The sequence below is a fragment of the Arvicola amphibius genome, chromosome 12, assembly GCF_903992535.2.
Source record: "Arvicola amphibius chromosome 12, mArvAmp1.2, whole genome shotgun sequence".
Lineage (NCBI taxonomy): Eukaryota > Metazoa > Chordata > Mammalia > Rodentia > Cricetidae > Arvicola > Arvicola amphibius.
Genome location: NC_052058.2, coordinates 92031162 through 92048045, shown reverse-complemented (window position 1 = coordinate 92048045; position 16884 = coordinate 92031162). Strand labels below are relative to the sequence as shown.

The following is a 16884-nucleotide window of genomic DNA, read 5'->3' as shown; positions in this document are numbered from 1 at the left end:
ATAAAAATCGCCTGCAATCAATAGGTTACAGTTTTAGGTAAGAAACGCCTGACTTCCTATCAGTGGCTGATATAATCACATTCAACCCAAAGAACATTTGAAATATCTTTTATCAGCTATTTATTTCCTATACAGAAAACCAATTTTAAGTGCACTGCTCTGTGAATTCTATTAAATAAACTGCTGCTTCATAGTTTCTATCTTATTCATTAAGAGTTTATAAAAATGGAAAAATTGGTGAAAATTATATTGTCTCAATTTGACTCCAAAAGTTCATATGGAAAAGATCTAGAGTCTGGAGTGATGCCTAAATGCTTAAAAACAAGTCTTCCCTAACTCCAGTTCCACAGGATTTGATGACGTCTGTCCTCCACAGGTACCAGGCACACACGTGGTGCACACATGTACATGCAGGCAAAACACTTGCATCAAATAAATAAGTCTAAAAGTACAAAGAAATTTAAAGAAAAAGGAGACCTAACCATTAAGAGGATAAATCTGTTTCATGGGGCAGATTCTATGAAAGAAAAATTTCTCTATCTTTTCCAAAATTTAATGGAAGAAGATTATGTAAGGTCTTTATGAAATAGTCTTATTTATCCCATGCAAAACATTATCTGTTTAGAACCTGTACATTATATATAATCCATATATTTATATAATGATAACTATGATATATGCTTTTAAAATATGAAAGAATTTTAAGAGAATATAAAAGGCTGTTGTGGGCAAACAGCCTAAGGAACAAGGTAGTCCAAGAGTTCCTTAGGGAACTAGAACAGTTAGTCCAGATGATGGGAATTCTGTGAGTTCTAGGAACACTACAGAATTTGAGTTCTAAGAGCAATGGGAAACCTCTCACAGATTAAACCAAAGGAATGCTGTGTTTACATAAGTACGCTTACAAGACTATTATGCATGCTCCACATAGAACAGGTTAGACCAGAACAAGAAAAATGTTGAAATCCTGATTGCTGGGACACAGGAGCATTGCAGTGGAACCAAAGAAGGTAGATAAAATTTGCAGCAGTAGTTAACTCAGTAGGAGAATTACATTGAGGATTGTGTGGGATGTGATGGTGTGTACCTTTAGTTTGAGAATTCAGGAGGCTAAGGTAAGAGACTTAAATTTGAAGGAAGACAGCATTACATAACAAGACTATGTTTAAAAACAAAACCACAAGAACAAAATTGGGGCCTAATGATTCTGCAGTAGCACCTACTCAGAGGGCTGAGGCAGGAAAATCAAAAATTCAGTAATTTTCTGGATCTCAGCTTGAGTTCAAGGCCAGCCTGGACAAGTCATTAAGATCTTGTCTTTTAAATAGAATGAAAAAAATCTGTAGGAAAAAATGGGACTGGAGAGTTTGCTCAGTAAGAAAAGTATTTGCCACACAAATATGATCACCAATATTTAGATCCCAACATTCATATGAAAAACTAAGCTTAGGCGCTGCAGCGATGGCACCATCATTAAGAGCAATTGGCGGACAAAAATTTGGTTCCCTGGACTCATACAGGGCTGCTTACAATCATGAGCCCCAGGAAATCCAGTACCCCTTCTGTCTGCCAAGAGCCTCCACAGCCTTGCCTTCATACATACACATATATAAAAATAAAGTATTTTTGTTGTTTTGTTCTGTTTTTGATTTTGCAAGACAGGGTTTCTCTGTGTAACCTTGTCTATCTTTGATCTTGCTCTGTAGACAATGCTGGTCTTGAACTCACAGAAATCTGCCTGCCTCTGCCTCGTGGGTGCTGGGGTAAAGGCGTGCACCACCATGTCTGGAATAAAATCTTTTAAAAAATAAAAGCTAGGCATGCCTATAGTCTCAGTGCTGAGAGGTGGAAACAGGATAATCTTAGGGGCTCAGTAGCCAGCCAGTCTAACAAGTCTTGAGTTTCAGGTTCAGTGAAAGACCCTGTCTTAAAAAAAAGGAAACAATACAGAAAGTCATCAAGAAAGACAACCCAGCTTAAACTCACTCTGTATGCTTATATGTATGTGCATGCCCACATGAACAAGTATACATACTCTCATGCTTCCCTATCATACATAGACACAAAGGATGTAATTAACGTAAAATCCTCGTTCTGTCATACCACAGTAAATAGAAGGTGGTACCGTTTATTAAGATGACAAATAGCAAAAAAGAATCAGGTTAGAGGGCAAAATTGAATGTTACTAGAATTTACATTAAAATATACTCTTGTTTTTGGATTTGGGTTTGAATTGTTGAAGCATAATTTTCTCTTTTTGTACATACTGTAAATATATACAGTAACTTTTTGTTGACTAAGTGAATAAACTAAAAGGTATTATTCTATTTTATGGGGCTTATTTTGCAGTGCATGGGGAGTGTCAAACACAGTATTTATGCATAGACTTTTAGGTGACTGAAGAATCAACTCCCAGCTCTTGTGTTAAGTTTTAGGAGGTTCTTCTCTGTAGTGTTTATTTTAGAGAACTTCTTGGACCATACTATTTGTGAACTTAAAATCTTTAGAAAACAATCTGTAAAGCTATTTCTAACTTTAAGTTTCTGTGAGGTTTTTTGTTTTCCTTCCCACATGAACATGAAATCTGCAGTGAGTAGAGGAAAACCCTAGAGCCATATTTTCAATGTATATGAACCAAGAGGAGTCAGGCAGTGGTGGCACATGCCTTTAATCCAAGATCAGAAAGAAGGCAGAGGCAGGCGGATCTCTGTAAATTTAAAATCTGAGTGAGTTCCAGGACATCCAGGGCTGTTAAACAGAGAAACCCTGTCTCAAAACAAAACAAAAGAACCAAGAGGAATTACTCCTTTGACTTTTAGAGCCTAAATGCCCTGCGTTGGACCCTAGTCATCCAAAGGGGCACATGCAGAAACTCACTTGAGACTGATTCATTTTAGATGGTGGATATATTTGTATCATTTCATGAGGAATTTCTCAAGATTTTAGGTTTGCATAGTAGCAGCAGCTTACAGAATGAGAAGTAAGAGCGTTGACTTGCCATAAGTGTGTTTGTTACTATGAACAGCATCTCATGTTCTTTAGAGCACTGTTTCTGAGGAGCTAAAGATAACATAGTTGGGCTCTTAGAGTGTACACTGTCCTGTCTGCATTTGTGTGTGTGTGTGTGTGTGTGTGTGTGTGTGTGTGTGTGTCTGTGTCTGAAACTCTACCATAAAAAGTTACACCGAAAAAGATCATTTTTCATTCTCTTAACTCTTCTCTTTTAGGGAGCTTATATACACTAACATCAAGCTTGCACTGTCTCTGAGTGTGTTCTTTTTAGGGGGAAATTAGTAAATTTCATAACCTGTTAACATTTATGATTACTTCAGTGCTAAGTTTTACATGTAAGGGTCTCCATCCTTTCTTTCAGGGACAGAATGATGCTGCTGAAATTGGAACAAGAAATTTTAGATTTCATTGGTAATAATGAGTAAGTTCTGACATTTAACAAGAAAAGGAATTGTCATTGTAGTTCTCTTTGAGTTATTAAATTAGCTGTTCTCTTCCTTCAGGTCCCCACGTAAGAAGTTTCCCCCAATGACATCTTATCACAGGATGCTGTTACACAGAGTGGCTGCCTACTTTGGATTAGACCACAATGTTGATCAGAGTGGAAAGTCTGTCATAGTGAACAAAACTAGCAACACAAGAATGTAAGTGTTCAGTTATGTTGTCTGTGAACTAATTACTTGCCTTCCTACAGCACCTTCCATTTGTGGTAAATTCCATGGTAACTTTATGTGATGAAGCCAAAAAGTACATTTATCTCGCTATGAATAAAATGCAAACCTGGACTCAGATGAGGAAGATGAGCCTTGTCTGAGGCACAGCTACAACAAAAACCTCGGAGACCATATTATCAACTTTGTTTGACAGCTACTCTCTTAATGATTTTTTAAAATTAATTTAGCTATCCATGGCCACCTTTAGGCAATTTTGTTTAAATAATTTAAAAAAAAGTAAAAGCGTTTTAGATTTTGACACCCTCACATCGTCTACCACTTTGTTATCATTTCCAAAATCTTGTTTTGTTTTGTTGGATTGTTTTGTTTTTGTTTTTTCCTTTTTCTACCTCAAATATGAAGAAACTGAAACTCCAGTCTTCCATACTATGTTCCTTTCTTGGGCCATATCTGATTTACTGAGGAAAGTTTTTAAATGGTTAAAAGGAACCCTTTGCTTTAAAAGTAATTGCCTTTTGAAAGCCCTTTAAAAGGCTGGGCTTACAGCTTAACGGTACAACACGTGACTATGCTCAAGGATTTGTACTCAATCCCTTGAATTATAAAAAAGTCCTCTAGTCTCATTCTCTGTAGCACTGGGATTATAGGTCTGTGCCAGCATACATGGTGCAATAGTATTCTCTTTAGCATTTTCAATAATGGTAGAAAGAGACCTAAGATGATAAGTAGCAATCAATTTCAAGTGCCATGAATAATGTTCTTCACTTTATTATTTTTTCTGCTTTTCCTCAGGTCAAATACCTCCAAGAGTCCATTCATTTTTACATGGCTATATTTAATTCATCTAGTCCTGTCAATTACCATAGTCTTTGCCAGTATAGGTGCCATATTGCTTGATGAAGCAAAATTGGGGCTCCTCAATTTGAGATAGTCTTTATCAATTAGATAGGTGTATTTCATATTTTAAATGACTATTCCTACAACAAAAGATAATAAATTGCCTTGGGCAGGAAGTCCTTATTAATCTCTGGGGATTATTAGAAGATATAAATCTGATTTAGTTTCATCATGTCTGTTCATTAATCTTACTGAAACAGCTTTTATCAGTTAATCTTTTCCCAGGTAATTATATAATGACTAAAACAGAATAGTATTTAGTAAGATGTAGGTGATGAAAGTGCTAGAGATTTACTCTCTTAACCAGTACCCTTCAACATTACTTAGAGCTGCTGGATGCCCAAACACATGAACATTAGCAGGCATTTTGACTAACATTTTGACTGACAACTCTCTAAGGTTTTCAATACAGTGTAACTTCAGTTATTTGAATTCTATAAATAATGTCAGAAAAGTTTTTAGGGTTCTATTTGTAAAAGTAATCAAAAAATTAGTTAAGCAGTGATATTTACGAAGTATGGGTTAATGTAATTATAACTTTCAGATCATTGAAGTTACACTGTATTCTTACTTTATATCTTCTGGGATCTGAAGAAGGTTGTAAATCAGAAAACCTTAGAGATCTGCTCCACATTGAATAAAAACAAACTTACCTTTTCCTCATAGGGAGATTACCCGCTCCAGCCTTGAACCAGTGGTGTTGTGGATGTCAACAACCGGGTGTCCACTGGGGTGTCTCAATGGAGCGGGAAGTTGCCGATTGCAGGGCAGTAAATTCAGGCATCTTTAAAAGAAAGAGGTAAGACAGTCTTAAGGTTAGCTGAAATGCCTGCCATATTTTGTGTGGGAATCCAGCTGTTCTTAGAAAAGTTGCCAGGGCCTTGGTTAAACTGTAGAGCTCACTTTAGAATAAGAGTCTCTCACTCAAATACAGATGCCTCAAGTAAGAAAATGTGACTTTACACAGCTACAGCTATAGGTAATAATAGTAAATAAATCAGTTCTGTGACAAACGGCGTACTGTCATGGTCAGTACTAAATACATAACTTTTAAAACTCTGAAGAAAACAGACTCATCATGTTGGTCATGAAGTGTTGTGCTCTCACCTTCTCCTTCACTTTGATTTGGACTTTTTTTTAATCTGCTCTGTTTCATTCATCATTTTACAATACAATTTTTTTCATCTTGTTTAGATAATTTTCATCTTTAAATCTCCCTTTGTGTAATGTAGAGGAGTCAACTACAGTGTTTTATTAAAAAGTGGTAAATTGATCTGAGTGTGGTGGCACATGACTTTAATCCTAGGTCTTAGTGAGTAGAGGCAGGGGAATCTCTGTGCATTTCTGGTCAGCCTGGTTTACATAGCAAGTTCCAGACCAGCCAAGGTTACGCAGTAAGACCCTGTCATAAAAACAAAAATTAGTCACTAAACTGAAACAAATGTTTATGCTTGTATTTTGGATTCTATTTATAATGAAATGACTGGTCTTGGTTTGCTGGAATGTCATTGCTTGAGTTTATGATTAAAATTTACTGATTGCTAGGCATGGTGATACACACCTTTAATTCCAGCACTTAGGAAGCAGAGACAGGTAGACTCTGGGAGTTAAAGGTCAGCCTGGTCTACAAAGCAAGTTCTGGGCTAACCAGAGCTACACAATGAGACACCGTCTCAAAGAAATGAAATTTTATTCATGGTATTCTCATATTGCTTATATTATGAAAACATATAGATATGTATTTGAACTATACAGAAAATATATATTGTATTATTTATGTAAGCATATGTAGTTATGTATTAAATATAACTGTATAGGGAATTTATTAGATTTTATTTAAATATATTAAAATGTTTGGTATATTTCAAAACTAATTACAATGTAAAATGGTAATGAGTTGCACAATATTAGTTGAATTAACTTGTTGGAGCTGAGAATATATTTTCAGAGGTCAGTTTTAACATAAGTTGAATATCTAAGGCCCATGATCATTTATCTGTCTTCCATGTCTAGTAAAACTTCTAACATTTCTAATCTGGACAAACTATTATGTTACAGAAGACGTGCTAAACTTCACAGCCATTGCTTTTGGTTTACAGTGTTAATCTCTACATAAGAGCTTACTTTTTCTAACCTGTTAGTGTAAAACAAAGTTATACTGTGATGTAATTTAGAATTTTGGGCAACTTGAATACATTTTCAATTATTTTTTAGGTTTTTAGTTAATTCAGTTCAAAATCCTTGATTGCTTTCATTTTATGGCATGAAGACTGTAGGGGTGTAATGCGTGTGATACAGTACTTAGCTTTTTCTCTGTCCGTGCATAGTGTGACCCTGTGGGCTCCACCTGTGGCATTGTCATGTGCCTTTGACTTTTTACAGGTGCTTTAACCTCTTGAAGCCCAGTTTCCTCGGGGTTTATTATAATGACAAGTTCTTCTGGGTGCCCTTTCTTTACTGTTCATTTCAACTTAGAACAACCCTGTAAAGTAGATAAATGCATTATATAATTCTTGTCTTACATATGAGAAAATGGGAATAAAATATTAAATAATTATGCATATCTTAAAGCCAGTACTATGCTCAAAAGCTAGACTTGAACCCAAACAGTATGACCCCAGAACCTCTGCTGTTTTTAAAAAGCCTCTGCACTGTCCCGTAGAGTAGCGTTTGCTCAGAGGAGTCTTACGATGATGCAGTGGGGTGATAGTAGTATGTCTTAAGCAGCACTGATAAATAACAATATTACTTTTTTATTAACTTGCATATATTGTTCTACTTTTTTGTAAACATAGTACATTAAATTTTTTGTTCCTGTCTTGTTTCTTTTTTTCAGACCTGATCAGAAATTTAATGAACACATTAAGGATGATAGGGGTGAAGACTTTCAGAAACGATACATCCTTAAGAGAGATAACTCTAGCTTTGACAAAGATGATAGCCAGGTAATCTTGAGAAAAATGCTACATTCTTTTTAAGTGCAAGCTTTAATTATATCAGTAGTTCATTTTCCTAATAATCATTTTTGCCTCTTTAGATGAGAATACGTTTAAGAGATGACAGAAGAAGCAAATCTATAGAAGAAAGAGAAGAAGAATACCAGAGAGCTAGAGATCGAATATTTTCCCAAGATGTATGTACTGACTTACCCTTAGGACTTTATCTAACAACATTCTAGCCCCTATCCCCCTTAAGCTATTGATCATATTATTTTTAACCATATCATATCAGGTCATGTTTTTGAAGTAAGCATATTGTTCCTCTTAATTTGATAGTACATTGGAACAATACTATAAAGTTTTACCAATATTGAAAACAGGTAGACCACTGGACTCGATAGAGGATGGGAATGAGTTGCTATTTTATAACTTTTTTAAAGCTTATAACAAATGAGGTTTTTACAACATCAGTAACTATAAATCTTACATTGTTTGTAGTGGACTTAACCTTAATAAATAAATAAGGAAACCGAGGCAACAGAAAGCTATGCAAAGTAGCTAGAATAAATATACCTAGTAAATGGCTGAGTAGGAATTTTAATCCAAATCTGCTGAACTCAACGACTATATTAGATTAATGATTTTCAGTATTTTATAAGCTCGATGGCATACTGCCATTGACAGGTTGTCAGGTAATACGGTGTGTGAATCACGGAGACACGTGAAAGTATAGAGTCACAGTAGACAGAGAAGTTCTACAGAGTTGAACTGGGGAGGGGATAGGAAAGTAAGCTTCTGAGAGCCCAAAATTCAAGAAGGAAATCAGTATTTGCAGAGGCTCACAGGAAGAATCGAATGATTTGGAGTAGCCAGAACATAGCCTGGCGGGCAGCATAAGTAAGGAAGCTTTAGACTGGAGAATATCAGGAACTTGACCCTATGCTATGGTAGCTGAACTTGAGGTCTGGGTTTTTGTTTTTGTTTTGTTTTTCTATAAAGAACATGTGATCGATATTTTGGGCATCTTGAGCTACACATAATGTATGTGCTCAAAACTGACTCTGATATGACAGCCGCCATAATATATAGTCCTGGTTGTGTTCCATTAAATCTTTGTTCGTTGAAACAGATGGTTGGCCATGTTCCTGATCCTTGTACCAAGGAGCCATGAAAGATGGAAGAATTACATTTTAGAGAGTTTGCTTTGGCTCCTCATCTATAAAGTGAATGAGTAGGGCAAACTTAGAAGACTGTCGCAATAATGCAAACAGAGTGACTCAGAGTGACAACACTGGAGGAACTGGACTATAGGCGCTTGAGGCCTATCTGCTTATTCTCTGCTTTATCCATATATACTGTGTGTTAACTACCTCCACAAATAGAAATGGTCGCTGTGTTACAGTGAATTAGTTAGCCTTTGTCTTTTTACATTTATTATTTGTATGTGTATGCACGTGCGTGAGAAAGAAGGTCAGGAGGCAGCTAAGTCATAACTAAGGTCATAAGTTAGTTCTTTTACGATATGGCTTGGACTCAGGTCTTCTGGCTTGGCATCAGGTGTCTTTACTTTTGGAGATATTTTCCCAGGTCCTCTATCAGCTTTTGATTACTGCTAATCAAATATATGAATAAGAGAATCTTTAGACTTTAAATATATGATAACTGAAACTTGAATTCACCCCTATTAAGAAGACTTATTTAAATTTCAAATCCATTTTGACAATAAATGACTTCTAAGATAGGTATCTATTAAAAATAATCATAATATCTCCAAGCCATGATAAATTCCATTATCATTCATTGGATCTTTTTGGGGGTATACTCATATTTTTAGTTGTAAGCCTAGCCTTTAGCTGCTAAGCCATCTCTCCAGCCCTTGGGTGTACTCTTAAGTTACTGTTATGATTTTTGTTTTTACCATTAGTATACAGATGACCATGCATTTGACAAACTTTATACCTTTCTTTCTTTCCAGTCCCTGTGTTCCCAAGAAAACTATATTATTGACAAAAGGTAAGGAAATCTTTAATATCTATTCTGGTTGTTATCTAATGGAAGCTAATAACAATTTGCATGTCTTATTAAAATGCCAACAGAATCCACGATGAAGACACTAGTGGTACCCAGCAGAGGCGCCAGATATTTAGGTATTGGAATGTTTTCCAGTCGCTGGTAAAAAAAAAAAAAAAAAAATTGCATATTTTTTCTTTTTCCCCCTATTAGTTTTTCAATGTTTTATTTCTAAATTACAGAGTTAATAAAGATGCTTCAGGGAGATCAACAAATAGCCATCAGAGCAGCACTGAAAATGAGTTGAAATACTCAGAGCCACGACCCTGGAGCAGCACAGATTCAGACAGCTCCTTCCGGAACCTGAAACCTGCTGTAACCAAAGCCAGCAGCTTTAGTGGAATCTCGGTCCTGACAAGAGGTGATAGTTCTGGAAGCAGCAGAAGCATAGGCAGGCTTTCAAAAACAGGTATAAGTATCTGCCTAGAACTGTATAGTCAAAATGTTACTTTGGGTATAAGTATCTACCGAGAACTGTACATTCAAAATGTTACTTTGCCTAAAGTCTTAGCTTCCCATCATGTGATGCTGATTATCCCACAATGAAATGTTAACTTTAGCTTAGTTACCTACAAAGCGCAGAAGGAGTGATGGCCACAGCGACTTTAGGATTCATTTGGTCCTGGAGATAAAAATTACAAACTGAAGTAAAGCACCTTGGCTGTTGCTATATAAACTTAATCTCATAGTTTAGGGATTTATTTCTTGTGTGGAGGAGGGACTGGAAATTCTTCTTTGCATGGCTTCTCACCTAGGATTGTTTGACATTAGGTGTGTCTCATACTGCCAAATGTTGATTGCATTTTTTCATGACTTACCCTATAACAAATGAATAAGATTGCTGAAAAATTTTTGAGGAACTTTAAAACCAAAGGAAAATAATATATCTACAACTATTATAAATAGAAATTTAAGTAATCTATTGATTCTTTTGACTGCTTTGTACTTTTCTCTTGTACAGAATTTCTTGTGTCTTTTGGGACTTTTGTAGATCTTTATTTTTTTTTTTAATCTTAAAATAAAGAGGGAAGACAGAAATGGCCATTTCTCCCTAACCTGTTTAGATTAGGTTAAACATATAGTTAGTTTTGGGCAACTACTTTTGGAAGGTATATTAAGGCAGCAAAATTTTTTAATATACTACATGCTTTAAATTGCTAATATTTGTGAATTGCAGTTCTCACCTTAAAATATAAATCTATTGAAACTGTCTTAGTGGATATGATAACATTGCTAAAGACAATAAATTTTTTGAATGTTTTTGAAATTTGTATACTTATCTGTGTATACTGCAATTTGGTCATAACTGAAGGAAAATAAATCTCTATTGTGAGAAAGTCATTTAGAGAGTGCAAAATTCAAGCGTCTGCCTTCTGGGTGCTGGGATTAAAGATGTATACCACCATGCCTGGCCTAATTTAAAACATTTTAATAACTTGGGACCACTGAGGTTGCCTAGTCAGTCAGTATACTTTCTGTACAAATCTGATGGCCTGAGTTTAGATACCCTAGTAGAACTAATTCTTGAAAGTTGTTTTCTGAGCTCCACATGTTACACACACACACGTGCACACACACACATAAGGAAAAACTAAAAATAACTTGTACTATCTTATTTTAAGAGACAATGTATGTTTTAATCTTTTAATAGGTAAAAGTGATAGTCTGTCATTCCCCCCCCCCCCCACACACACACACACACAGTAGTGCACACCTTTAATCCCAGCACTCTGGAGGCAGAGGCAGGTTGATCTCTGAATTCCAGGACAACCAGGGCTACACAGAGAAACCCTGTCTCTTAAAAAGAGAACCAAAGTGGTAAAGTTCATATGTCATTTTTATATGACTTGTAGTAAAAGCTTTCTTCAGAGGGCAATCTGTATAGTGTGTCATAATTATTCATTACATTCATTAGAGCCTTCATCCCAGAGTCAGCTCCTCTAGTAACAGCCTAACTAAACTACAGTACTGTCTGAATCTGTGTATCTCTTAGAGCCTTCATCCCAGAGTCAGCTCCTCTAGTAACAGCCTAACTAAACTACAGTACTGTCTGAATCTGTGTATCTCATTAGAACCTTCATCCCAGAGTCAGCTCCTCTAGTAACAGCCTAACTAAACTACAGTACTGTCTGAATCTGTGTATCTCATTAGAACCTTCATCCCAGAGTCAGCTCCTCTAGTAACAGCCTAACTAAACTATAGTACTGTCTGAATCTGTGTATCTCATTAGAACCTTCATCCCAGAGTCAGCTCCTCTAGTAACAGCCTAACTAAACTACAATACTGTCTGAATCTGTGTATCTCATTAGAACCTTCATCCCAGAGTCAGCTCCTCTAGTAACAGCCTAACTAAAATACAGTACTGTCTGAATCTGTGTATCTCATTAGAACCTTCATCCCAGAGTCAGCTCCTCTAGTAACAGCCTAACTAAACTACAGTACTGTCTGAATCTGTGTATCTCATTGTCCACCTCAGTCATTATGCTTTAAATGCCAATAACAGTTTCAACCCTGTCCCTGTCCCTGTGAAATAGACTGTAGCCTTGAAAGTAGCTAAAATAAAGTTTGAAATAAAGTAAGAAATAAATTTTAAGGTGGTCCTAACATAAATACTTGGGATGCTTTTCATACTATTTCTGTCACTAGGTAAAAGAGAAAGGTGGTTGAGTTTTTATTTTAGGAGGATGCTGATAATCAGATGAAGTTCTATAGTGAAGCAGCGGTGCTTCTTTCAGTAGATGATTTATTATTTATATTGTTTTCCATACCATTGTTAATCTTTGTGTTCTTATAGATAAGGGTTTCTGATATGTGAGGTTTGGGGCATTTGACTGTGCTAAATTCTTTTTCCTGGTAATCTGTATATTCCTAAGTGTTAAAAGGTAAAATATATATAAAACGTGTCCTTTTGAAAGTGTCAATAGTATGCTTTGTTGGCTGTCTGTGATTTGTGTTAAACTTGGTAAATTGCATGATTTCGCTGACTTTTCTGACAATTTCTGTGATGCTACTTGTACTAAACATTTAGGAGGATAAGCAAAAAAGAACCACTGGTCAGTATTTCATAATAGCTATTGCTGTTATGTTGTAAGTGCATGTTGTAGGATATGAATAGTATTGTTAGGTTTTAAACCTGTACTTTCCTGTTAAAAGTTTGGTTTTTTTAATTCCATGTTTTTCATTATTCTCCCTCCAGGATCTGAGTCTTCAGGTAGCGTAGGGTCCTCTACAGGCTCTCTGTCTCACACCCAGCAACCTCTCCCGGGTTCAGCTCTTAGCCAGCCTTCTCATGGCGCACCTGTCATCTACCCAGCAGCCAGCACTCAGAGTTCTCTTTCCTTTGATGGTGGCCTCAGTGGTCAAGGTGCATCTCCTAGCACTAGCTTCCTTTTGCTTCCTTTGGAAGCAACTGGCATACCACCTGGCAGTATTCTGATCAACCCACAGACAGGTGGGTATCCAGAGAGAGAGTTTATTTCAGTTGACATAGCAGGAAATATCTGTAAATTAAAGTACTTTTAGAAATGAATTATTTAAAAGTACATATGTTAGCTTTTTAATTTTGATAAATAAGTGTCATTGTCTTGACCACTTTAATAGAGATGTTTAGGCTGTAAAATGTTACAAGTTTTATTCATATTGAAATGATTCTTCCTATTTGACATCTATGTGTAAACTAGATAAATAGCCTGATTATAATTAAACAATTCATGCCATTGAAATGAGTCGGTTGCCTTTGAGAGAGCTTTATGTGATATAGCATTTTTATTCTGTAGCCAGTAATATGTTTTTATGAAGATATAAGTAAATAAAAAATATATAATGTTCTTGAAAATATGGTAATTGCTTTCTACATAAGAAATACTTTTTTTAAAGGTAGTTGTTATAATTTAATATTGACAGTATATGTTTTTAGTCCTTGACATAAACTAATAATAATTAATTTTATTGGACTTTCACTTTAGACCATATCCAGTTTGATAGGGTATTGCTCCAGACCCTACTGAGCTCATTATAATCAAAATATTTTCTGAGGGCTAGAGAGATGACTAAGTCATTTAAAAGCTCTGGCTTCTCTTTCTGAGGACCCAGGTTCAGTTCCCATCAACCACATATTCGTACTTTAAATTCTTCATTGATGACCTTTTTAATGGCCCTTTAGGTAGCGAAAAACTCCATTTACAGCAGGGAAATTGAAGTACGTATTTATAGATAAGGTTGCTATATAATGTTTTGCTATGCATAATCTATTGCTATTAAACTGATTTCATAATTACAAGTTTTAAGCTGTCAGTTATCTACATTTCAACCCACTTTTTTTAAGTTAAATATATTCAGTGTAGACGACAACCTTGATTATTTCCCATCCTCTTGAAAATTTTTGAATGGTTTCCTGATATCTTAGAATCAGGTGTTTTTCTTTTGAACTGAAATGCACACAAACCCTAATGACCATGGAAAGGCTAGCCAAAGGTGGGAGTGCTGGGTCTGTTGAATGTTGCTGACCCTTCTCCTTTGTTTATAGTAACTGAAACACAGTCCTGTGATTGAATACCTGGACAGAATGATAAACTCAAACTTTTTAGAAAATATTTCTTTCAAGATTGTTTTTATTTTATATGTTTTGTTGGAGTGTATGTTTATGCACCATATGAGTGCCATGTCTGCAGGAACCAGAAGAGGAGATCAGATCCCCTGGAACTAGAGTTATAGATGGTTGTGAGTTGCCGTGTGGCTGATAGGAACCAAACTTGGGTCCTCAGGAAGGGCAGTCAATGCTCTTTAACTGCTAAGCCATCTCTCCAGTCCTTCAGAACATATTTTGATTATCCAGTGAGCTCAGTGGGGTCTGAAACAATACCCTGTCCACCAAACTAGTAACATTTGAATATTTATACTAAGGAAAAAAATAAAGATTGTTAATAGCTTCATTTCAAATCAAGGTACTTGCCAAGCTAAGAAAAACTTTTGGCTTAAGGACCTTGGAGTTGTGGTTTGTGCATAAGGAATTTATGGATGTGTTTTATAAACCAGTGGTGACAGTTTTATTTTCAAACCCTGCTGTATATTGGCTTTTTTCTCTTTTTTCTCCTTTTCAGGTCAGCCTTTCATAAATCCAGATGGAAGTCCAGTTGTGTACAATCCTCCTATGACTCAACAGCCAGTTCGAACCCAAGTGCCTGGTCCTCCACAGCCACCTCTGCCACCCCCACCACCTCAACAGCCAGCAGCCAGTCACATTTTCTCACAGGTGCACAAATCCATGATTATGTAATGCTAAGTTCACCTACCTTTGCACATGTAGGGCTAATGACTGAGATAGCCAAGTAAGTATCTTTTACAGCTTTAATATTCTGCCCCTATGACGTTCCATTCAGTAGGCACAGGAAGAAAATGGTAAAATTAAACACTTTAAGCTAATAAATACTGAAAATATATTAGAAAAGGATGAGTCGTTTTATCTCATGAGCTTAACTAGTAAGTAATTTATCCTGTTTTACAGCAGGATGTAGACAAGGCAGAATAACTACAGATTGCTCTTTGGCCTAGTGAGTAAAGTGCATTATTAAGATTGAATAGATTCAGCAGAAGAAACTACACTAGGTTGCTCAAGCCATGCATTCTATTGCAAGGGTGAAGTGGGGTGGGTGGGTATTCTGAAAGTCAGTTCTTTTTTATTATTATTAAATGAATACACACTGTATGTGTGTGTGCACACGTGCATGTGCATGCTTGGGCATGTGTGTGTTTATATTTGTTCCACAACATGCATTTACTGATCAAAGAACAGCTTACAGTAGTTGATTGTTTCCTTCTATCAGAACTCAGGTTTTCATGCTTGTCAGCAAATACTTTCACCTGTGAGACCATCTCTTGTATTTGCTATTGTCTTTACACTGCTATGTGTTTTACCAGGAGTTTTATAGGACTGACTGCCACTTTTACTTAATTTGATGGAAATAAGGGGTTAGTACAGCTTTTGAGATTTCAAAGATTTCCTTGTTATAGATTATTGTCTCAGATTTTCTCTTAGGAATAATTTTGCTTGCCAATCCTCAGACTTGAGGTTATGATCAAGTGTAGAAATAGCTTTGTCCCATGTAGTTATGAGAACCTTCTAGATGAAGGAATAGAAAGTAGTTTGGAAACAGATTCATTAAAGAGCTGAATTTCAGGTATTGAGGTAAATATCCAACATTCTGATTGATGTAACTTAGACATTTTTTGAAAGTGTTGCTGTTAGATCCTCAAAGAAACAAAAAATCATTGACTAAATAATACCCAGTTTCTATCTTTTACATATTCTGAGATAAATGATTTTTACAATCTCACATAACCAAACGCACTAAATATGGGAATTCCAAATATAGCCCCTTCTATTTCCTGAACATACAGCATAAAACCAGCCACTACATGGATGTTATTTTGCAGCCACAGTTCAAGTAGGAAAAGGAAATGCAGAGACTCTTCCTTGTCAGTGTGGTCAGTGTGGCATCAGGGGTTTTCACTCTTCTCATTTACAGTTTGCTCTACCGTGTAGCACTCTCGGATGCATTCTCTTACACCATAGGTTCTCATCTCAGATTCCTTCTATTCCCCAGCAGATCTAAGTTTTTGTTCATCTGACACTTGAGTTTGTCAGACCGACTGACTGAAGAAAGATCATGTCTTATTGTTTATTTGAGTTAGTGCATCAAGTAGCCAGTGGTAGGATTTAGGATTTCCAGCAATTAGACCTCGTTAGTGTGCTTCAGCTTCCTCAGCTAGTGATTCATCGCCCATTAGCAGTTCTACAGATCACTTGGCTTTTACTTCTTTCCTGCTGTTCTTTTACACCTCTTTTTTCGTTTATTGTCTCTAAGCTGATCTAAACCTTTTTACTTTTAGATTATTCTGTTGATTTTGTGGTTAAAAAAAAGTTTGTGATCACTGTAAATCTTAACGTTTTTTTTTTTTTTTGTTTATTCCCTGGACAGTTTTACTGTTACTTGCATTTTAAGATTATTCTTTTTGGGAACTTTTTCCAGTGCAGGATTCATTTGTAAATACGTATTTTAACCAGATGAGTTTTCAATCACATAAGAATTACCTGTGTTGTTCTTCTGCTTGCTTATCTGGCATAGTAAAAGTCACTTTATCTTACTGTGATTTTTTTTTCATTTATAAAGTAGATTACAGTAGATAGTCACCTAGTTTCTCATACCTTTGGAAAGCATTTTTCCCCTGAAACAGAAGAATATTTGGCTAAAGATTTCTGATATCTAATTTCTCATGTCCTACCATGAATTCTT

At 35.9% G+C, this 16884-nt stretch overlaps 1 protein-coding gene across 6 annotated transcripts in view; it reads left to right on the top strand.

The window, feature by feature from the left end:
• R3hdm1 (R3H domain containing 1) overlaps positions 1-16884 on the top strand; it is a 127929-nt gene that overhangs the window by 53038 nt on the left and 58007 nt on the right. For 5 of the 6 annotated variants that reach the window (XM_038348662.1, XM_038348660.1, XM_038348658.1 and 2 more), the window contains 9 exons: positions 3374-3433; positions 3516-3656; positions 7420-7528; positions 7621-7716; positions 9498-9535; positions 9619-9669; positions 9775-10001; positions 12789-13043; positions 14692-14843. In XM_038348662.1, coding sequence (XP_038204590.1) covers positions 3374-3433; positions 3516-3656; positions 7420-7528; positions 7621-7716; positions 9498-9535; positions 9619-9669; positions 9775-10001; positions 12789-13043; positions 14692-14843 — 1129 coding nt within the window. Of the gene's footprint in view, positions 1-3373; positions 3434-3515; positions 3657-5249; positions 5383-7419; positions 7529-7620; positions 7717-9497; positions 9536-9618; positions 9670-9774; positions 10002-12788; positions 13044-14691; positions 14844-16884 lie in introns of those variants that run through there. The other variant, XM_038348661.1, reaches the window with a different exon arrangement.